At 43.7% G+C, this 23602-nt stretch overlaps 1 protein-coding gene across 2 annotated transcripts in view; it reads left to right on the top strand.

Moving 5' to 3' along the window:
- The window catches only part of SV2C (synaptic vesicle glycoprotein 2C), a 121577-nt gene extending 98229 nt beyond the window's left edge, over window positions 1-23348 (top strand). The window contains exons 6-12 of one of the 2 annotated variants that reach the window (XM_008161943.3): window positions 2516-2626; window positions 3052-3140; window positions 6051-6215; window positions 9201-9334; window positions 10728-10931; window positions 11403-11562; window positions 23165-23348. In XM_008161943.3, coding sequence (XP_008160165.1) covers window positions 2516-2626; window positions 3052-3140; window positions 6051-6215; window positions 9201-9334; window positions 10728-10931; window positions 11403-11562; window positions 23165-23348 — 1047 coding nt within the window. The remainder of the gene's footprint in view (window positions 1-2515; window positions 2627-3051; window positions 3141-6050; window positions 6216-9200; window positions 9335-10727; window positions 10932-11402; window positions 11563-23164) is intronic. The other variant, XM_054714297.1, reaches the window with a different exon arrangement.
- The last annotated feature ends 254 nt before the right edge of the window (window positions 23349-23602 follow it).

Raw genomic sequence — 23602 nt, 5'->3', positions numbered from 1 at the left:
TTTTACCTTTAAATATAAGACTGTCTTTCTTTTAGTCCATGAAGAGATTTCTATTTGTATCCCATTAAGCTTGTTCCTATTATAATAAAAATGCTATTTGATAAATCTGCCTTTTTCCTTGTTATATCTGCAATACAGTGAATGTACATGGATTCCTTCCAGGTCTCCTCCTTAAGCTCTTTTTCCTGTGCCCCTACCTTAAATACTGTCTTACAGGGCTAATTTCAGCTAATTTTTCCTTTTGTCTAGACACTCTCCTTAGCTGATCTCATCTACTTCTGCATCTCTATCGCCTAATGGACAAATCTCCTGAGCTGTAGACATGCATGCTGAAGGGCTTTGTGGCCATGAGTCTACGAGTTATAGGCCCTTTAAGTTCTGAATTTCTAAATCTTAACTTTCGACCTTAAGAGTCTCCAAGCCTTTTCCTCATCCTAAATTCTATCAGCAAGTACCACCGGCACTACCCAAACTGGAGCCCTGAAAACTATTCTATTTCCTTCTTTCCTTTACCTTCATTATATTTTTAAAAATCACTCTGTCCTATTACTCCCCATCCTAAATATCATTCATCATTATTCCTTACTTTACACCCTCACTGCCAATGATTTGGTTCATCCGTCGTTACTCACTGCCCTTTGTTCTTGGACTATTCTTCAGGACTGCCAAACTCTTTATAGTTTTCTGATACATATATATTTTTTAAATATATACATTTTTTTATTGATTTCAGAGAGGAAGAGTGAGGGAGAGATAGAAGCATCAGTGCTGAGAGAGAATCATTGACTGGCTGCCTTTTGCATGCCTCCTACTGGGGATTGAGCCCGCAACCCAGACATGTGCCCTCACCAGGAATCGAACTGTGACTCCTGATTCATAAGTCGTGCTCAACCACTGACCCACACTGGCCAGGCTAATACAGTATATTTTTTTAATCACTCCTCTTGATGTTTGCAGATGGTATTCCTTCCACTTGGAATGGCCTCCAAATAGTTTACACAAATGGCAAATGACAAATATTTCTCCATAAACTCCAGCTCAAATTCTGTAGTCCATGAAACCTTCTCTCTTCTCTGTCACACTCCCAGGTGAACTTGGGTGTTCTCTACAATATTTCTCTCCCATCTGATATACACTTCCATCAGTACTTTTTATTTTGTATGGTAATTGCTTGGATGTTATGATGTTGATGTTTGCATCTTCAGGGTCCAGTGTCAGGCTTGGCACCCCTATGCGTGCCAATGCATTAATGAACAAACAGACACTGTTGAGTGGAGAAGAGGAAGCCTCCCAAAAGTAATATATTGAGTGATAAGAACACCCCTGTGATTTAAAAAAAAAAAATGTAGGTACAGATCACAAAATAATGTCTACATGGCATATTTTGATCTGACTCTATTTGGAACGCCATATTTAACTCAGACATTATTTTTGTTAAATACAGACATCTTTGTTTACATAGCCAGGAAAAGGCTACTGCCTACTTGGTATAATTTGAAAGATACCAAGGGTCCCCAGATCACCTCCATCAAAAGCCAACCTCGGTACCTGGATTCTCACAATAGAAGTGAAAATATTGGCAGAATCTCCAGGAAAAAAAAATCTGTTCAAAATTTATCCGTGGCAGGGGTAACATGTATACATTTCTGTGCCTCTCAGATTTATTGAAAGCAAGTAAATATTTACTCATAGGATAAGAAAGGACAGATCCATAAAGGATCCATTATTCCTCTTTTTTTCTCTCTCTCTCTCTCTCTCTCTCTCTCTCTCTCTCTCTCTCTCTCTCTCTCTCTCTCTCTCTCCAGGCTTCATTCTTGGTTTTGAAAGCATTACTTCTCTTGACTCTTGGTTCTTTTCCTTAGCAAAAAGAGGCTAACTTAAGTCATAGATACAGCTTTTCATGCCAAACCTCCATCATTCATTCCCCTTCAGTGTTGATGCTTGCCATCGAAGCTCATTCACTTGACCTTGCACTATGATCACCTGTAGATATTTGCTGACCAGTCACTGTGAGCTAATTAGGCTGTGGGAGAAGGAAGAGAGGGCAATAGTGATGCTCCAAGGATAAAAGGTTGATGGGAAAGCTTTAAGAGCTATGGTTAGGGGCCAAATTCATCAAATAAGTAGGTTTCAAAGAAAAGTATGTACAATCACTTTAGTCCACGAAAATAATTCTTAATCCAGAAGTTACCTATCTGGATGTTTTATCTGCTAATGTGTGCCTTTGTGGTAATGATTCGGAGAAAGGCATTTTAGTTTCACACTATTCCATTACTACTTGCCCTTTACCTATTTCCCTATGGCATTCCTTCCCATTCATTCTTTATTCAGTTCTTTTAGGTGCCATTTGGGTCTGTGCACTTGCATCATCAGTCTCACATATGTATGGAGTGATTATCAAATACCTGCTTTTTTGTTGGAGTCAGCTTCCGCTCCTTTAAAAACAAATGATAGCCTTAACGGAGCAACGTCAGAGAAGAGAACTCAGCACTTTGCCCTCTGTTGCTCTTTACAGGTAAACAGAATCAAAATCCCAAAACAAATAGATGAGTTGATTGAAATTGAGAGTGACACAGGAACATGGTATAAAAGGTGTTTCGTTCGGATCCACACAGAACTGTATGGAGTAAGTAACAAGCCCGTCTGAATTGTTGGCCAACTTGTTGCATTTGAGGTTAGTCAGAAGCAGGGCTGACTGACCAGTTCCATGAATGGGTTTCTCCCCACTTCAGACACCTGACTTCTGGACTAGGACCAGGTAATAGGATCCTCTTGGGATCATCAGGGAAACTAAGATCTTTGGGAAGGGAATGTGTTCGGTAGAGTCTTGGTAGTGCTGGGTAGGCTTCAGTTACTTTGCCCATTGACCTCAGGAAGCTGGTAAGTGAAATTTCCAGTATTTGGTTTTCTCTAGCCTCTAGCTTTTACATTTTAAGTTCAAATGAATCCAGTGCAAAGGAAACGCAACTTTTTAATAATTTGTTGGAGGGAGTGGGGAGTGGTGTTGACTAGATAACTGTATAAGTAAACTAACTCTCTGATATTTTACAGATTTGGTTGACTTTTATGAGATGTTTCCACTACCCAGTTAGGGAAAATACAATAAAGCTTACAATTGTTTGGTTCACCCTGTCCTTTGGGTAAGTGATATTTAAATTCTTGGTGAGTGAAATCTTTATATTTCCACACTGTAATTCCTAGTCATGCTGCTTTTTTTTCTTATACTGTTTGATGCTGTTAACATTTAGGAAAGAATTTTATCCAGATTAGATTTGCTAAAAGTTATGGTTTTATAATCCAGTCATTTCACTTATCTTATCATAAAGCTGTGCTGGCAAAACCAATAGTATTTGGAAAGTCCAATAAAACCCTGGATGATTTGCCCCGCGCCCCCCCCCCCCCCATGACTTCTCCTCCCTCCTCTCCTCATGTGGTTGGCCCCAGCCACAACAGCCTCTTTGCTCTTCCTTGAACATGCAAGAAAAATATACTACACTTTCAGGTCAATAGGATCTTCGTGTCTGGTGGAGCCCCACATTTATGCTGTAAGTTCCATGCCTTAACGTCCTTAAATTAAAACAGGCAAGTGATCAGACATGATGATCTTTCCCAGTGCTGTGAGTTGTAATAAAGGGACAAACAAGGAAAGGGATGGTCAGGACACCCAGCCTCTTGTTCTGCATGTGACTTGAGTCATTACTGAGTTTTTATTCCTCATTTCTAAGTTGAGAGGATTGATTTAGAATATATAAAGTCACACCCACCCTATTAATCTATGAAGGATGAAAATTAGCAGGTATTAAGTGCTGCTGTGTGCTAAACACTAAGCTAGGTGTTAAGCAAGACAAAAGTTCTACTCTCAAGATGTGAAGCGTTACATGATAATAATTTTCTGGTTTGTTTATTTTGTTTAACAATTTATTGTTGACCATATTTTAAGCTTTATGATTTTCTTACTGATGTCCCCATAACCTCAAATAGTGTGTAACATTTAGTGAATATTCAGTAAATGTTTTCCAAATAAATGAAAACCGAGCTAAAACTCCTCCATATCATTGATTACAGACACCCCAGGGTAGCATGCTTCCTCGAGGTTGCTATTTTTAAAGTTTTTTGTCCTATGTATATGACCAGAGAGCAATGCTATAGACGTTGCATCTCTGAGTTATTTCTTATTCAGTGGCCACCACTCCTACCCTCACAGTAATTTAATTCATGATCTATGAAGAGAAGGGGTTGGAATCTGCAGTCCTGAGCCAGTGATGTTTCCAGACTCCTGAAGACAATGATGATAAAACTACACATACTGTCTTCTGAGCACTCCCTGTGTGCTAGGTACTTTGCATCCCATTTCATCTAAGCAACCACCCAGGAAGGTGGATGCTATCATCAGTCTGACATTAGAGATGAAGCAACTGAGGCTTAGAGAACTGGCTGAAGGTCACACAGCTGGTAAGTAGCAAGGCCAGGATTCAAACCTAGCATGTCTACCTGCAACAGGATAACCTAGAGCAATGATTCTCAAAGTGTAGTGTACATCAGAAAAATTACCTGGAGGACTCCATCCGCTGAGTGTCTGATTCAGCAGGTCTGGATGGGGCCTGAGAGTTTGCATTTCTGACAAGTTCCCAGGTAACGCTGATGCTGCTGGCCCAGGACCCCACTTTGAGAACCACTATTTCAGAGGATTGTTGTTCAATGGAAACATAATGTGAGCCACACGTGTTGTTTTAAATTTTCTGGCAGCCACGCTATAAAAAAAGTAAAAGGAAACAGGTGAAATTAATTTTAATAATATATTTTATTTGACTCATTATGTCTAAAATGTTATCCTTTCAACATAGAGTCCATATAACCATGATTAAAGACTTATTTTACATTCTTTTTTATTAGTCGTCCAATGTGATATTTTATGCGTACAGCACATCTCAGTTTGGGCTAGCCATATGCCAGCTGCTCAGTAGCCACATGTCAGCTTCTCAGTAGCCACACGTGGCGAGTACTGAAGAGCACAGAGGTTACCCGTTGGAAAGACACATGTGAGGCCAAGAGGCAGAAAGTGGAAATAACCTGGATTTTCAGATCATCGCCTGCATGGCCCTTTTCCCAGCCTTGAACTGCTTTGAGAAATGGGGCTGTACCCTCAGGCTAGCAGTGGAAGAGGAGTGTGGGAACCAAAAAAGATTCTGCACTCATAAAAGAGGTCATTCTTTAAGGGCTCTTGTGGGTTTTGGACACCAGGCATGTGGCAGACTAGGCCCGGGGTCGGCAAACTGCGGCTCACAAGCCTCATGCAACTCTTTGGCCCCTTGAGTGTGGCTCTTCCACAAAATACCACGGCCTGGGTGAGTCTATTTTGAAGAAGTGGCGTTAGAAGAAGTTTAAGTTTAAAAAATTTGGCTCTCAAAAGAAATTTCAATCATTGTACTGTTGATATTTGGCTCTGTTGACTGATGAGTTTGCCGACCACTGGACTAGGCGATGGGGCTCCTCGGTGCAGCCTGGTGATGAGAAAACTTCAGGACCAGCATGCCAGGTATGGGTACAGGGTGGAATTCTTATCCATGTCTCCTCCCAAAGCAAGAATTATGTACCTGGGGTTTCCCAGGTAACCCTAGGCCAGTGGTCGGTAAACGCATTAGTCAACAGAGCCAAATATCAATAGTACAACGATTGAAATTTCTTTTGAGAGCCATATTTTTTAAACTTAAACTTCTTCTAATGCCACTTCTTCAAAATAGACTCGCCCAGGCTGTGGTATTTTGTAGAAGAGCCACACTCAAGGGGCCCAGGAGCCGCATGTGGCTCGCGAGCCACAGTTTGCCCACCACGGCCCTAGGCCATATGTCTAGGTTGATTTTTGCAGACTTAATCGTGGTGGAGAGAGGGCAGCACAGCTGACAGGTGATGATTCCTAATGTTTCAGGGAGCCGGTCATCGTCAGAGTACCTCTCTGGGAACCGCTACTTCGCTGAGCATGTCAGGGAGGCAGGCGTGCATCGCCTCTCGTTGTGGCACCTTTACAAACGCGCATTTCTTTGTCTTCGCAGGTACTATGGATTATCTGTTTGGTTCCCTGACGTCATTAAACATCTGCAATCGGATGAATATGCATTACGAACTAAAAATGTGCCGAGAGAGAAATATGCCAATTTCAGTATTAACTTTACAATGGAAAATCAGATTCATACCGGAATGGAATACTACAATGGCAGGTCCAGAAACTTTGATATAACTTAGTATACTAACCTTCACTGCATTGAAATATGTATAGTATTTTAGTTTTGTTTTTTAATTTGTACATTTAGTCATTTCTGGCTGAATATGAATACTTCCAAATGGGCGTTAAAGAAAAGGGATGTTACTTCACTTAAAACTACTTCTGAAACTGAGCTGCTTTGCATTTATTAAGTAATGGGATTGACTGTTATGAAATGAAAATTTAGAGAGACCTTGGAGAAAAATGAAAATAATTTACAGAAGAGAAGAATGAAGAGTATGATAAAATAAAATGGGTTATACGGTTATTTAATTCAGAGAAGAAATCTGAAGTGTACTAGCAATTTGTTGCCTGTCTTCAGTTCCTGAAAAAAGGGACCGCTTTTCAGAATTCCTTCCTTCTGCATGATGCTGAATCAAAAATTGGGGTTACATTGTATTAGGAAGAGTTTCAATTAGAGAATAGAAATGAGTCTCCAAAGTTGACAATAGAGAATACATTAGCAAAGGCTATTTTTGAAAATAGAATCTGGAATGCCTCTTAATGAGCACAGAGAACTGGCTCAAAAAGATTCTGGTTAATTCTTTCTGGAAAGGAAAGAGATGGACAAGGTCATTATTTACTTCCATGATTTGTTGTCTGAGCAAATAATCGCTGCTATGAGTCCCAATGGTTTACATCATTCTTTTTTTTTTTGGTTTACATCATTCTTAGGAAATTGTCCTAATTTCAAAAATGATAAAAGTAAAAAGCTAAAATAATCTAAGTTTCCCAGGGCAAAAAACCAGTTTGGAAAGATGAAAAAGAATTCTGTGGGATATTTATGGTTTGCAGTGAAAAGGAGAATTGCCAGCAGGAGATAATTGTTTGAACTGACAATTCAAGAAGGGGCCTAATCCTAATCCCAGCGGCGTAGAACCACCTGCACTCTCCCACACGGCACCCCGACTCAGAGCTGCACTTGGTTCCCACAGAATCTGTAGAGTCAAGTGTTCTGTAATTCTGGATTGAAAATTTACTTAGTTTATTAAAATAAAAAATACTCTTACTTGCCCTAGCCGGTTTGGATAGAGGAGAGGGTCCTAGGTTCGATTCTGGTCAAGGGCACGCACCTTGGTTGCAGGCCCCTCCCCAGCCCAGGCCTGGTCGGGGCTTGTACAGGAGTCAACCAATCGATGTATTTCTCTCACATCAATATTTTTCTCTGTCTTTCCCTCTCTCTTCCTCTCTCCCTAAAAATCAGTGGGGAAAAAATCCTCCAGTGAGGATTAAAAAATAAATAAATACTGTTACTTCATTAGAAATTTCTAGAATGTTTGTATTTCTGAGTCATATTTTTAGTAATATTTGTTAAAATTCTAAGATGGGTATTCAGTCATGACTAAGAAATATTTTACATTAACAATATAATGATTAATAGTTTTAATAGTACTAAAATCCTTATAAAATATATATTTATTTGAGAAAGTGGTAGAATCTTTTTTCAAGGAAATTTGAAATACCACTAGCTAACTCATTTTTTAAAAAATAGCTTTCCTGTTCAGCATATAAATAGCACCTCTTTCTGCACTGATAGGGAATCCAAGGTAGACTACCAGGAGACAGAGCAAGCTGTAGAATAATGTGTCTCATTTGCTAGCACTTTTCATAAAGAATGCTCCTTTTTCTGGAGAGCACCCAGAAAACTAACAGCAAAGCAACAGGGTGGCCTGAGGAGAGGGCGGAAAAACTTACTTTTTCCCTTTTAAACATTTTTAATTTTGTACCGGGTGTATTCTGTGTATATACTGCCCATTCAAAAAATTCTTTGCCCTTTCTGAATTCAGTTCCATTTCAGAAAAATTGATAATCTTAAAATGTGCCGTTATTTACCCTCCTTTAAGCGGGTAAATTTACAGTTTAGATGGTTTTTCTCTGGACTCCTAGAGCAGGGGATTGATATAGATTATTTTTTAAGCCGGTTGGTCTGTTACGCCACAATACTCAGTCAGTCCTTAGGGTGAGCACAATTTTGAAAGTATGACCCAATAATTAGTGAATTGCTCTAGGACCAGTCCCTTTCTGACCCTAATAAGAGTGGCATTTGACGTCAAAACCTCTTCCGTGGTTGAACAAGCATTTTCCTCCCGGTGACTGTATAAGTATATATTCATGGTCTCTTAATAAATTACCGAGACACTGTGGAATATTTATTCATGTCTCCTGAGATCCTTATCAACACAGACAGATCTGAGTCATAGACTCTTCTAAGATGTTAGGATCATTATGACTGTTATCATTTTTACTACCTAGAGTTTCCCCTTCAGCACCCAAAACTGTGTATGAGCAGGTTTCATCATGCTACACATTTCCAAAAATAAGCAGAGCTCTCATCATTCTATTTGGTTCAAGGAATAACTGTTGGCTCTGAGAAGAGAAGTATTCTTGGAGTGAGTGTGACTCTGAGTTTCTTGACCCCTGAGTCAATCATTCCTCATGTCCTTTCTTCAGGATAATCCCTACACGGGAATGAAGAAACCGTGGGTTTTTGGCTTGGGGAACAGACTCCCTTTAAAAGTGTGTATGGGAGCACATCCTCCGGTTAGAGCCATGAACCCCAAATAGAGGATTTTTCAAATAAAGGCATATGGGAAGGAACAAGAAGATAGGATTGAAAAATAAAGAATGAATAGTCACAAGTAATCTCCAATTGCCTACCCCACAAAAAATATTTTACCAACATTGCAAAAAGCTAAGTGAAGTTATTTTGAATGCCATCTCTTATGCAGGTAGGAAATAATCTTGGCAAGCAATAGATAGCCAAAGAACAGGCTGGATGAGGGAAAGGGGGAAAAGCTAAGAGTTTAGAAAACCCAGAAACCAATGTCCTTTGTAATTAAGAGTGTCCACAGAGTGGCAGCCCATCTCTGAACCTGTTTGACTTACCTTTAAACCCTGGTGGACAATCATTGATACGAATTTTTTTGTGTGTGTTGAGCAGATTCATAGGGGTCAAGTTCAAATCTGTCACTTTCAAGGATTCGGTGTTTAAGGCCTGCACTTTTGAGGATGTGACTTCAGTCAACACCTACTTCAAGAACTGCACATTTATTGACACTGTTTTTGACCACACGGGTAGGTGTGCTACTTAGTCCTGCTGAGGCCTCTTCAGAGGGCCTGGTGCTGGGCAGAAATGGGACACGCATGTCACAGTGTGGGCAGAGACTTAAGGGGGAAATGGAGATTAAAGTGTAAATTAACAGATACCTTAATCAGGTTGGATCAAAGTTACGTGTGTATTATTTGTTTTTGTCAGATGTAATGCAAATGGGACTTGCAGAAGTTCAAAGTTGAAAAATAAATGGTTTGGTGTATAATTTTTAAAGCAAAGAATTAACCTGTAGTTTATTTGTTTTGATAATCTTGGCTTCTAAATCTGGTGTTTCTTTAAGTCAGCATGTCTGAACTGCAGTCAGCAGAGAAGAGCAAACACATGGCTGATTCATACATATTTTGAAACAAATTGTTTTTGGTAATTGTTGTATGGAAGCTATTAGCCCTATAATGATAGTCCTTCTATAACATGATAATTAGAACAAACTAACATCATAAAGGAATAAACAAGTAACAAAATTAGCAACGGTTAATAAAAAAAAAATCAGAGGGTAACTGGATTCTTTAACTTAGCTTATCACTTTTTCAACAAAGGTATTCCTTCTTTCTGCAGTTGTGCCTCAGTACCAGGGGGATTGGTTCCAGGACCCCCATGGATACCAGTATCTATGAATGCTCAAGCCCTGTATATAAAACTAGAGGCCCAGTGCACGAATTCGTGCATGGGTGGGGTCTCTCAGCCTGCCTGGCGATCAGGACTGATTGGGGCTGGCCAGCCGAGGGAAGATAGCGGGAAGTTGGCAGGCCGCGGGAGGTTGGCTGTGGGAGCAACTGACCACCAGGGGGCAGCTCCTGCATTGAATGTCTACCCCCTAGTGGTCAGTGCATGTCATAGTGACCGGTTGACCAGTGTTTGGTCGTTCGGTTGCTTAGGCTTTTATATATATAGATACTGTAGTATTTGCATAACCTCTGCACATCCTCTGTACACTTTAATCATCTCTAGTTTACTCATAATATCTAATACAGTGTAAATACTATATAAATAGTTGTTATACTGTATTGTTAGGGAATGACTATAAGAAAAATGAATGACATGTTCAGTACAGATGCATCCATCATGGGCCTTACAATACAGTACACATCAGCAACAACATTCCTTTTTTTTTTTTTTTTTTCCAATCCACAGAGGTGGAATCCGTGCACACGGAGGGCCAACCATACTTTGTAATGTAAAGTCCGAGACCTTGCACTTTGTCCAGGCAAAGACACTAAAAGTCAAACCAGCCCAGGCCTTGAAGCTCTCAAGAAGATTAGAGTATCACACGATTCCTTTCTGTATTCTCGATAGGCTTTCTTATCCTGGTGTATAACTATTAAGAGCTTGATGAATTATCTTTCTTTATGTTCACAGATTTCGAGGAGTATAAATTCATTGACAGTGAATTTCAAAACTGCTCCTTTTTTCACAATAAAACGGGATGCCAGATTACCTTTGATGATGACTACAGTGCCTACTGGATTTATTTTGTCAACTTCCTGGGAACATTGGCGGTGTTACCAGGGAACATCGTGTCTGCTCTCCTGATGGACAGAATTGGGCGCTTGACGATGCTGGGTAAGTGCTTCGTTTTTTGTAAAATAAAGGAGCTGCCCTGCCATCTAGAGGGAGCCCACTTCCCATGTACTCTCTGCCCCCTTAGGGATTTGCATCCCACAGAGGTGAGAGAAATCCCTTAAGACCTTCCATTAAGACAACATGTTAGTGAAAATTATGTCTAATTACATTTCATTTGAGCAGCTTCCATGAGTTCACAGCCTAGAAAACTAATTATGTGTGACTAATGTATATCTTCCACTTAAGTAGCTGAATAATTGATGATGAGCATTTCATGCTTGCTGTGTTCAGAAGGCAGTTAGAGGGGCAACCCTTTCATCCAGGTGAGCACACCTGCACCTGAGCCTTGCCAAACCCAGTCTGCAGCTTCCCCTTGGGGTCTGTGTCGCTGTGAGACCTTGAAGACTCAAGGGTCTTTGCTCTACCAAGATGAGGGGAAACATCCCCGCCTTTTGTCTGCTTCATTGACAGGTGGCTCTATGGTGCTTTCGGGGATTAGCTGTTTCTTTCTTTGGTTTGGCACCAGCGAATCCATGATGATAGGTATGCTGTGTCTGTACAACGGATTGACCATCTCGGCCTGGAACTCTCTGGATGTAGTCACTGTGGAGCTGTACCCCACAGACCGGAGGTATGTTGAAATGGGTGTCTGGGAAGAGGTACTCTGAGCCCCCACAGGACCACTGAAAGTCACAGAAAATAAGCCAAATTGTCATCTTTCCAAGAAAGTAAAACTCCAGAAATATCTGGCATATGAAGTTGCAGGTTTCACTTGTATATGTTAAAAGGGAAATGATGGGGAAGGTAGTTGCTAGCAGGAGTTAACAGGACAGTTATTACTGGCAATTTGGCCTCTCGGTTCTTGACTTTGTGCAGGAAAAATTTCACAACACAAGTCCAGGTGATGTGGAGAGTACGTTTATTAAAGGTGGGGGCAGTGAAACAAAGGAAGGGCTTAAAGTAGAAGAGACAAGATCATAGCAACAGGAGTGAGCCTAGGCGCAGCTGCCTTGGGCCTTCGGAAATGTGAGGAATAGTGGAGCCTACGTGTGGCCGCGCTGGCCCTTTAGAAAGGAAGTCACAGAGGCTGAAGAAGTGAGCCCGCTGGGTTGTGTGGGCTCAGGAAACAAATTACTGATGCAAAAGACGGGCCTTTGGAGAAAGAAAGCAAAGATACACCCCTTAGGAAAGAGGAGGCAGGCGGAGGCAAGAAAGTGCTCTAGAGAGAGAGTGCACACTCGTGCATGCTGGGTCCTTTGTCTTAAGGGTTTTTATCTGTTTTCTATAAGCAGGAATTTTGGGGGAGGTCTCAGGGGAGGATCTCAATAGAATATTCATCAGCTTTCCAGGTGTGTCCTTTCAGGGTTGTGATTGGTAGGTGCTCAGGCAGGGGGTCATTAGTCATTGCATTTGGTCCTGATGTCAGCCAAGGCATGGCTTCATCTGGTTTTGCTGCTTTTCTAGGCCTGGAGCTGAAACACAACTGAGGCCTAGATGTTATCTCTAATTTGACCAAAACTCTGTCTCTGGGGTCAACAGACCCGAGGCTTTGTTCCTAAGATTACTTGGTGCTGATCAGAACCTCGTTGTTCTGAGGGCTTGATACTTAGGGGAGTGGTCATGTGAGAGAGAAGGAGGCAGAGAGTCAGGGTGCTGGATGAGGCCAGTTTGAATCAGCCATCTGTCTCAGTTTCTCCATTCCACTCACCAAGGAATTTTCCTGGCTTCTTACTATCCTGCCTCACAATGAAGCCAGTGAGGGAATGTACCATACTTTCCGGTGTATAAGACGACTGGGTGTATAAGATTTTCCTGGGTTAAAAAGTCGTTTTATACGCCGGAAAATACGGTAGTCCAATATATCTAATCCATTACATCTAATCCCATCAATATAGTCCAATATACCGTATTTTCCAGCGTATAAAATGACTTTTTAACCCAGGAAAATCTTATACGCCCAGTCATCTTATACGCCAGAAAGTACGGTAATTGTGCCCATGACTTAGTTTGCTGACTAATAGTGTGAGGAAGCTGTAATGGGGTGGTGAGGAATAGGATCAAATAGCCTGTCGTGGCCCAACTTTTGGAGCCACTACTCAGTCTTGAGAGGGTCCTTATGTTTGAAGTGTCTGCATGAGCTCTACAGTTAGGAACCCCAAAGACATTTCTAGAATTATCTCTTGACCTTCCTGGAGGAAAAGCCCAACACATTTCCAGTTACCAAAAGAGATTGCTATTAGAAGAAAAGGATGCATCTTGTCCCAAAATGGAGACACGGAGACTTTGTACCTCATATCAGAGAAAGGGCTAGAAGGGATTTGGGGTAGGGCTTCAGCAGCTGAATAGTTAAAAGAATAGAAGTCCTGCTTTGCCATTTGACATGTGTGAAGACAAATGCTCTTGCCTTCTTTTATTCCGTGTGTGCTCTGTCACCACGGAAGCCCTCTCTGCAGGATAGAGTCAGTATTGTCTGGACTTGGAAATGGAGGAGGGTTTTCTTGGGCTGAGCAGAGACATTTGGGATATCAATTTTCATCTGTTGTCGGAAAGGTGAAGTGTCAGCTAAGAAAAAAACAGAAATTGCTGTTGATGTTAGCTCAGGTCTTCCAAGACACAGAGGTCAAGATGGGACTAAACATGCACAGAGTTGATTAGGGGAAGTGCCCGTGTGAGAGAAAATGGGAGAGGTGAAGTCTGGGACCCCGCAATGCAAGCCTGAGCCCCAGCGAAGGAGTGAGAGTGGGTGGTTGGGTGGAAACATCCCAGACCAGCAATCTAAGGAAGGTCTGGCAAGGCTGCTGTGGGGGAAGAGGGTTGACAGTGTCAGCTTCAGAGGAGGCCTGTGGGTCCCAGGAACCAGCCTGTGACAGTGATCCTGTCATGTTCAGTTATTGGAACAGCGAAATGTGGTGATGAATTTCAGAGCACAGCAGCCAGACAGTGACCTGGAGGTCTGCAAGGTGCATTCTCATGGCTGCTGGCTGGCATTCCCCAGCACTTACGCAGATGTTATCAGACAACATGCAGGTCTCACTTCCTTCCATGGTTCAGAGATAACATGTCCTCCAGAGCAGCATTGCCAAGGCCCAGGTGACTTAGCTGGTGCCACCCACTCTGTTTCTAGCTAGAACCTTCTCTTCCGTCTCTGCCATGTTGCTGTGGGTCAGGTTAGGAGGCCTCTGCTGACCCCAATGGTTTGGTGTGGAAATACCGTATAGTCTTTATGTGGAGACAGAGTAGAAGGTGTCTTGACAAGAATTCTGGTGAGAGGCTGTAATTTTCACAGAACTCCAGCTCTGCCAGCTCCTTGCCCAGTTTCTGGAATCTGTCCTCAATGATCAGAACAGAACACTGATGCCGGGCCCCCAGCTAAAAAGTAGTCTCTTGCGCCATTTAACAGCCAACTCCTATCAGGAACCCAGTCAGAAGAACTATATTTGGGAAACATAGTTGAAGGTATAGTCGAACCGCTATAAAAGTTGTAACACTTGAAAGCCACATTTGTCAACCACATTACAGATTTTACCTTTAATGCTATACCTCTGACTTTTACTAGGGGTCACACTTGCATTTCCTGTGAAAACACCATGAGGACAGGACAGTGCCCATGACAATGCGCCTTTTCCTCTTTGCAGAGTCCTGCCCACCGTCCACCCCCCAACCTCTGGCAACCACCAATCTGTTCTCTGTATGTGAGCACGGTTTTGTGTTGTTTTTTCAATTCCACACATAAATGTGATCATATAGTATTTGTCTTTCTCTGTCTGACTTACAGTAGTTTACCTATCTGTTGCCATTCTGTATCCTCTTTCACTGTTGCCATCCATAGACTTCCGGCTCTTTCAGCTCTCAGCTCCCCTTCCCCATACAGCACGGCCTGTTAGAGAATCTCTTCCTCCTCCTCTCCACCTTCTCCATCAACAGTGTGGAGGAGACCAGAATTCAGGGGCAGGTGCTGCCAGGAATAGCTGGGTAACTTTAGGTTAGTCCTGTCACTTTTCTGGGGCTTGGCCTCCCCATCTGAGAAATGGAGGGTGAGCCAGGCACTCTACTGAGTCTTTAAATGGCCTCATTTAACCTGATTTACCCTTACTCCAGCCCTACAAGGGTAGGTAGTTTTATTCCATTTTCAGGTTACTAGACTGGGCTCGTAACTTGGCCTGGATCACGTAGCCTCAACCTCAGATGAGTGACTCTGTGGTGCTGCTTCTGATACAGACAAATCTATCCCCTCCCAGTAGGTCTAGTGTGAAGATCTAGGGATATGTTTCTAGGGAACCCACCTGGCAGTTGGGATAGACAGCCATGTTCGTGAACCTTGGCCTTAAATGAACTGCAAGTTGCCTCCCAATAGTCACTTTCATTCCATCATTACTTACCTTGGCCCAGGCCCTCACTTCCAAGCTAGGTTTACCAGATAAATGATAAGACACAAAGGCTTTCATTATCACCTGTCCATGAATATTTGCATTTCAACAGGAATGAACACTGGGAAGACCTGTGAAGGCAGTGGGGCTGGGAGGCGAATGGAGGGCTGCTTGGGGCCCGGAGGTTCCTCCCAGCAGATAGGTAAGGCCTTCTCCACTTACGTGTGAGTGAGGAGGGCCCTGCTTGCAGTGGTGACGGATGCCATCCTCCCCGGTGAAGGAGGACACACACAGGCTACCCACATACCATACGGCTACTACATACTTAGGTGAGACAGATGTCCCCTTTCTCTGAGGATCGGAAAACGATTCAGCCTTTTCTGACTTAAGAATATAAAATTAGATTTTTTTTTCCTCTGAAAAAGCAAGATGATAGTCTGGCAGCAATAAACAAATATGGCCCAACTAGTGCCCATTAAAATGTCCATTACAGAAACTTACTTCCAACCTATTTTTAAAAATATGTTTTTATTGATTTCAAAGAGGAAGGGAGAAGGAGAAGACAGAAACATCAACGATGAGAGGGAATCATCGATAGAGCCCGCGACTCGGGTATGTGCCCCGACCAGGAATCGAACTGCAACCTCCTGGTTCATAGGTCAACGCTCAACCGCTGAGCAACATCAACCGGGCTACTCTAACCTATTTTAAAGATATCGGGAAATTCCTTAGTTCATTTCACAGTGTCCTATGCATCCCTGTGCCAGTCCCATAGGAGTTGTGCTGAGTGAATGTAAAGACTGCAGGCCCCGTTCCAGAGATGTGGCCGGGACCTAGCTGAGGCTAACTCCGGTCAGGGCGCCCCGCCATTGACACAAGCCAGCTCTAAGGGGAGCAGGAATGGGGCCTGGCCCAGCAGGGAGTCTCCAGGGCTGCCCCAGTCCAACCTACAGCTACTGAATAAGGGTTGAAAGAGAAGGAAAGGTTCAGGATGGTGAGACACTGTCTCTGGTGCAAATGAGCTGATAAAGCAGGACACACACACACACACACACACACACACACACACACACACACAGGAGAGGTTAAAGAGCAGGAGCAGAGAGGGAGGGAGAAGAAGAAAGAGGCTGGTAAGGCCTTTGTACTGGATTCCTCTCCTGTGGCCACAGCACCACATCATTAACATTTCCCTGGCTGTGCGACACCGCCTGACCTTCCCTAACAAACACGCCCCGACCCAGGAGGGCTCATATGTGAAGGTGTTCGCTGCGGCATCGTTTATGTCCCCCCAGGTTTGGAAAGCTCCTAATTATCCAACAGTGTGGTTACAGAAATAATGTTTATATGCGAAATCACTTCATTTTAAAGGAAACATAAATGACAGGGGACAAATGGTTATATCACTTATTGGAAAAGGCAGAATGCAAAATTCTATAATTTCTGTGATTTATAAAAATATGGCTGATTGGAAGCACACTAAAAGGAATTCAGAAATGGAAACCATTTGTTGGAGGGGTGGAGCAGATGTTTTGTTTTTATAATTTCCTGTAGTATGTACCAGTAAATCTAAGTCAATTCGAAAATACAGATGTTTCTGGGAGACTGCAGGACTCTCAGCCCTGGGCACCCCAAGTTGAGAACAGCTGCATGAGGAAGTGGGAGACTTATCTGGGGAATGGAGAGAGGCAGGCCATCTGGCACCTGAGAAGCCATTGGAGGGGATGTCTAAGGCAGGCCTGAGTGGGGTGCCACACAGATAAGTCAGGAAGATGTGAAGATATTTTGAGGCAAAGAACACCTCTGCCCACATTCCATCCTTCACTTGGTAAGCTCCCCCTCTTCCTTCAATCCAATTCTCTTCTCATCCATCCCCTCTGAGAGGCCTTCCCTCACCTGCCCCCACCCCAGCCTGGGATCACTTCCCATCCTCTGAGCGCCCATCATCCTCTGGGTATATTTATCACTGCACTTAGTAGGTTGTGTTATCATGAGGTTGTGTTATCATGATCTCTTCACATCTGTCTAGTGCCAGTGGACACTTCATCTTGGGATCCCTGGTGCCTAGTGCCTTACTGAAACATAAAAGATGCTAATGAGTGATTATTGAATGAGAAATATATAGAAGAATATGTAAATTAGGAGTTCAAGAAGGACAAATTTGCTTATTAGACAAATATTTAAGAGGTTCTAGTGTTCTTATCATTATAGTTCGATAGCTTAGATGGATTCAGTGTTAAAATAACTTTGAATGTTATTTAGTGTTATTTTAACTTTTTGAGCCCTGGCCAGTGTTGCTAAGTGGTTAGAGCATTGGCCTGAGACCCGAAGGGTGGTGGGTTCAATTCCCAGTCAAGGGCACAAACCTGGGCGTGTGCAGAAGGCAACTAATCGATATCTCTCTCTCACATTGATGTTTCTCTTTCTCTCTCTCTCTCTCTCCCCCTTCCCCCCCCCCCTCTTTCTTTATCTCTCTCTCTCTCTTCTTCTCCCCCTCCCTCCCTCACTTCCATTCTCTCTGAAAATCAATGGGAAAATTTCCTTGGGTGAGGATTAACAAAAAGACACACACATAAATAACATTTTTAGGTTGATCCAAGACCTAGTCATCATTGGTAATATTGTTTCTGTGAGAGAAATGAAATTTATTCTGTGTTTCAAAAAGCCCACTTCCAGATGAGCCTTTAGATCATGATGTATTCCTGATTTAAGGACTGCCTGTACTTTCCAAAATGCCCCATGCTGAGGCACTTCCACCAATGATTGGACTGAGTTGTCCAGGGAAAGTTCCTTTCCAAAGTTTAGACTAGAAAAAGAGAATGCTCACATCTTACCCTTTAACAGAAAAGTTCCATGAGCTCAGTCTGGATCTCCACCATTTCAGTCCTTTACAGAATGTAGCATTTTATTCCCCCACTAACAATGTCGTCAGTCGATGGGGCAGATATTTCAGCCAATGTTTAAAACATGGCTGACACTCACTGCCGGAGTGCTGCCGTTAGTCAGCGTCCCTGTCTGCTCCCCAGGAGCCTCACAAGACCCCAGCTGACCCTGCCCTGAAGTCAGAAAAGCAAAAAGGAAGAGGCTGGATCGGGGGGGGGGGGGGGGGGGTGGGGGGGGTGCGGGGGAGGGGGGCAAAACTACCTACCTCATTGTATTCAGAATGGAGGGAGTCTCCTTTTCTCGGTCACTAATTAGTACATAAAATTATATAAATGAACTAAAACTTGCCATATTGGGAAGGCCCTAAAGAAGGAGCCACACTCCAGCTGCAGGGAGAGGAAGCTCTGGTGGCCACATCCCACATCAGCGGAGCAAAAGCCAGCTGCCTGCACCAGCACCGGATTCTCAGACAGAGGGAATTAATGGTGCAGGGGGAAGGGCCGCCTTCATGGAACCAGGAACAAACAGGGCTGCTGCCATCACAGGGTACTGTTTGGGGGGAAATTTTCCATTTAAAAGATTTAAATAAATAGGTTGAGCAATAACTGAAAACAAAGGATCTGGCTGAAGAGATGGGGGAGCAAGGTTAGAGCTTATAGCAAGGTAACAGATCATTTCATTCTTTCCTTAGGAGCTTGTTGGTTAAGAGGAGGTGTGGGGCATTTGGGGGCTGACCAAGAATGCGGTAGCTTGCCCGGCTGCTAAGTTAGCAAGCGGGGGCCCTGCAAGTTCTGAGCTGCCCACCCTCAAAGGTCTTTAGGAGCACAAGGTGACTTGTATTTTCAGTGTCTGCAGAAGTTAATGCCCTTCCTTAAAGTAAGAACAAGGGGATGAATAAACTAGACGCTTCTTTGCTTTATAAACAGACTAGAGGCCTGGTGCACAAAATTCGTGCACGGCTAGGGTCCCTAGGCCTGGCCAGCGATCAGGGCTGATCTGTGGGGCAACTGGCAGGGTGGTCGGGGGGGCCCATGCTGGCACCCGCCTTGGCTGGCCTGGGGGCTGGGGGCTGCTCCTGCATTGAACATCTGCCCCCCGGTTGTCAGTGCACGTCATAGCAACCGGTCGTTCTGCTGGTTGTTCTGCTATTCGGTCGATTTGCATATTAGGGTTTTATTATATAGGATAACCCCCAAGGGAGAGCCACTTTGAGAATGATTTTTCTAAGACAGCTGTGCCTCCAATGCATAGAAAATCACACCCTCCAGTATTTGAAGAAATAATTTACTTATTCAAGGAAAGGACAGTCACATTTTCTTGAATGCCACCATTGATTTAAGGAGGTGATATGCTTTGCACCCATATCTGAAGAACCGCCTCTGCTTGGTAAATGAAAAAGGAGTTTCTTGGGAAGGAAGGATTCGGTCATGGTGTTTTAGATGCTTCAGATACCAGATGCTCCTGATGCGTCTCTCTTAGTCCTGCACGGAAATCTCAGAAGCCATCCTTCCCTCCATCACAGCTTCAGTGATACAAGGAGATAGCCGTCTATATTTCACACCCTGTTCTGAGTTATACCAGAGGTTTACAGCTTGGGGGAAATGCAATTACTCTAACACAGATGTAAATTCCACGTGGGTCATTCCACAGGCTCAGTGTTGAGAGACTTCTTCATACAGAAGAATTTTTTTCTTCCTTATCAGCAACATACTTACTATACTTACTACCCAATTTTTTCCAGAACAATACAGCTTATCTTGCTACCGCAAAATGTACTTGGTCATTTATGAAATAAAAATATAGTTTAAAAAGCAAAAGAAATCCATTGAAAAGGCTATATACTGTATGATTCCAATTATATGACATTTTGGAAATGGCAAAACTATGGAGACAGTAAAAAGATCAGCAGTTTCCAGGGGCTAGGGGGGTGGAGGGATGAATGGGGGGAGCACAGAGGATTTTTACAGCAGTGAGACTATTATTCTGTACTGGGGGGGGGGGGTGTCCCTCAGCCCAGCCTGCACCCTCTCTAATCTGGGACCCCTCTCACAATCCAGGACTGCTGGCTCCCAACTGCTCGCCTGCCTGCCTTCCTGATTGCCCCTAACCACTTCTGCCTGCCAGCCTGATCACCCCCTAACCACTCCCCTGCCAGCTTGATTGATGCCTAACTGCTCCCCTGCCAGCATGTTTGCCCCCAACTTCCCTCCTCTGCCGGCCTGGTCCCCCCTAACTGCCCTCCCCTGCAGGCTTGATCACCCCCAACTGCCCTCCCTTGCAGGCCTGGTCCCTCCCAACTGCCCTCCCCTGCTGGCCTGATCACCCACAACTGCCCTCCCTTGCAGGCCTGGTCCCTCCCAACTGCCCTCCCCTGCTGGCCATCTTGTGGTGGCCATCTTGTGTCCACATGGGGGCAGGATCTTTGACCACATGGGGGCAGCCATCTTGTGTGTTGGAGTGATGGTCAATCTGCATATTACTCTTTTATTAGATAGGATAGAGGCCTGGTGCATGGGTGGGGGCCAGCTGGTTTGCCCTGAAGGGTGTCCCGGATCAGGGTGGGGGTTCCCTTGGGGCATGGGGCAGCCTAGGCGAGGGGCCTGTGGTGGTTTGCAGGCCGGCCACGCCCCCTGGCGACCCAAGCAGAGGCCCTGGTATCTGGGATTTATTTATCTTCTACAATTGAAACTTTGTAGCCTGGAGCGGAGCCAAGCCTTCTGCTTGCTCCGTGGCAGCAGCCATTTCTGTTGGGATTTATGTATCTTCTATAATTGAAACTTTGTAGCCTTAAGTGGAGGCCTGGGCTGGCCAGGGTGTGCGGAAAGCTTGGCTTCCTCCATCGCCGGGGGCAACCCTAGCCTAAACCAAACATCAGCTCTTTCCAGCTCTATGGCTGCCGCCATTTCTGTTTGGATTTATGTGTCTTCTATCATTGAAACTTTGTAGCCTTGAGTGGAGGCGTAGGCTGGCAAGGGCAGGCAGAAAGCTTGGCTTCCTCCATTGCCAGGGAAATCCAAGCCTCCCTCCTGCTCTCTGTGGCCGTAGTCATCTTGGTTGGGTTTATTTGCATATCTGCTCCTGATTGGCTGGTGGGCGTGGCTTGTGGGTGTAGCAGAATGGTGGTTAATTTGCATATTACTCTTTTATGAGATAGGATGATGCAATAATAGTGGGTAAATGCCATTATACATTGATCAAAGCCCATAGGATACACAACATCCAGAGTGAACTCTAATGTATGGCTCATCAATTGTAACAAATGCACCATACTAATAGGGAGAACCGTGGTCGGGGGGACAAAGGGGGTGCATACGTACTCTCTTTACTTTTTTCATCAAACTAAAACTGCTCAAAAAGAGTATTATTATTATTATTATTATTATTATTTAGAATAGTGTCTGGCACTTAGCACTATTGAATAATTTATTGAATACATACATACAATTTCCCTGATGGGGAGTCAAAAGTCCCAGTTAATGGGACTAAAAAAGTCTATTTCTTAAAACTTCAGCCTCATGGCATCATCTCCATGGACATGGAGGAGGTGGTGAGTGATGTTACTATGCTCTGGAGGCCAACATACAGCCTCCAGCAATTTCATTTGAAAAAAAGTTATCAGTATATTGAATCTTCTTATCTTTCTGTTGGTGGTTGTTACTAGTCTCTTTCTTTAAAAACAAGGCAAAAAGAAAAAGAATACCAAATTAGCTTACCTCTTCTCAAGAAGTTCCTGTCCTCTCAGAGAGTCTGTTACACCCCTTCCTTACTCTCCTTTCTAGTGCTGCTGCCCTAGCTTAGGCCTGTCTGTTCTAACAGCGAAGTCACTGGCCCTGCACTCACCCGCAGGCTGGTTTTTCCCTGTGGTGTGGGAAGCGGAGTGGTTGGATAACCTCAATCAATATCCACACATCGAAGAAAATACCTCGAGGAAAAGCACAAGTAGTGATGAGGACTTGTTATGACTGGCCAGAGGAAAACGCACTCTTACAAATTTACACGTCAATCGAAGAAAGCCGTGTACTCAATGCTGCATTTCGCAGCATATAAAATGCATTTCCCTCTGGTGGGGAAAAAAAATGTATCTAACAATTACCCTGCATTCAATGTGCCCTTAACACATGTGTACCCAGTGACAGACACAAAGCTGAACTGGCATAAAGCCGGGGAAATTCATATTACCTCATGATGTCAGTGGTATTGGTGTCCTCATGAACAAAATTGAGCCTCCTCCCAGAAGACTGCAGTAAAATCACACTCAACACACATAAAGAAGTACAGGTTTTCTTTCCCAAAGACGGCCTTAATCCCATTGATGTGTCTTAGTGACATACCACCTGTGCCTCTTAAATGCCATCAGAGTGAGCAAGATCTCCAGGCCCACAGTCTGATTCTCCTCTGTCATTCTTCTTGGGCTTGATTTCCCACCTGGAAGTCTGATGAAGCTGTGAGAAATGTGTCACTAGCTCACGGATGGACCGCCCCCTCAGTGTTCAGCTTCCGCCAGCCACCAAAAACAATGGGGAAAAGAGCATGAGAGTTCACCTCCAGGGGACCAGGAAGATGGAGCATGCAATCCAGGCATCCCTGGTTTTCTCTGAAAATAGGCTTATTTAAAACCTAACACATTAAGCCAGGAAAAAAAAAAATAGGTAATAAAAAAATTCTAAGAAATACATCGTCATACATTTTCATTTAAATCTGGAAGAGAGTAGAAACTTTCCTGACGCCCTGAAATGTTTTCTTGGTAAATTGGAACTGATGGGCAGAATGAGAATCAGTGGAGAGAACGTGAGTAGAGGGCTGAAGGAACAGTACCAACAGCTGGGGTTCTCCATCTCCAGATGGGCCGACAAGCATTTAGTTATTTGCTCTAACGGTACAGCAAACATGGAGGTCATTGGAAAGTACCTCATGGAACATTTGTGTCTAAAGTCGGAATCTTGGACGTCGCTTTCTCAACCTTGTCCGTGTCTCCTTCCTTCGCAGGGCAACGGGCTTTGGCTTCTTGAACGCACTCTGCAAAGCTGCCGCCGTCCTTGGGAACTTAATATTCGGCTCCCTGGTTAGCATCACCAAAGCCATCCCCATCCTGCTGGCCTCCACTGTGCTCGTGTGTGGAGGACTGGTGGGGTTCCGCCTGCCCGACACACAAACCCAGGTCCTGATGTAACGGGAAACAAGCCATCCGCCTGTGTTTCTTTCTCCTGCCCTGTGTCAACTCTCCTGACCGACTCGACACTTCAGATTTTTCAGATATAAAAGGTGGTCAAACGTCAGAACACTAACTCTTGCTGTGACTAAAATTTAGATGCATACCATCTTGCCCCTTAAATGTGATTTTGCAGAGGGTTTGGGTTTTGTTTTGTTTTTCATGCATTGTTATCTTTCCTAACGGGGATGCTACTGCCTCCCCAAAATCTAGTG

The sequence above is a fragment of the Eptesicus fuscus genome, chromosome 4 (assembly GCF_027574615.1).
Source record: "Eptesicus fuscus isolate TK198812 chromosome 4, DD_ASM_mEF_20220401, whole genome shotgun sequence".
Classification (NCBI taxonomy): domain Eukaryota; kingdom Metazoa; phylum Chordata; class Mammalia; order Chiroptera; family Vespertilionidae; genus Eptesicus; species Eptesicus fuscus.
Note: the sequence above shows the minus strand (reverse complement) of the source record. Positions and strands in the feature narration are given on the sequence as shown.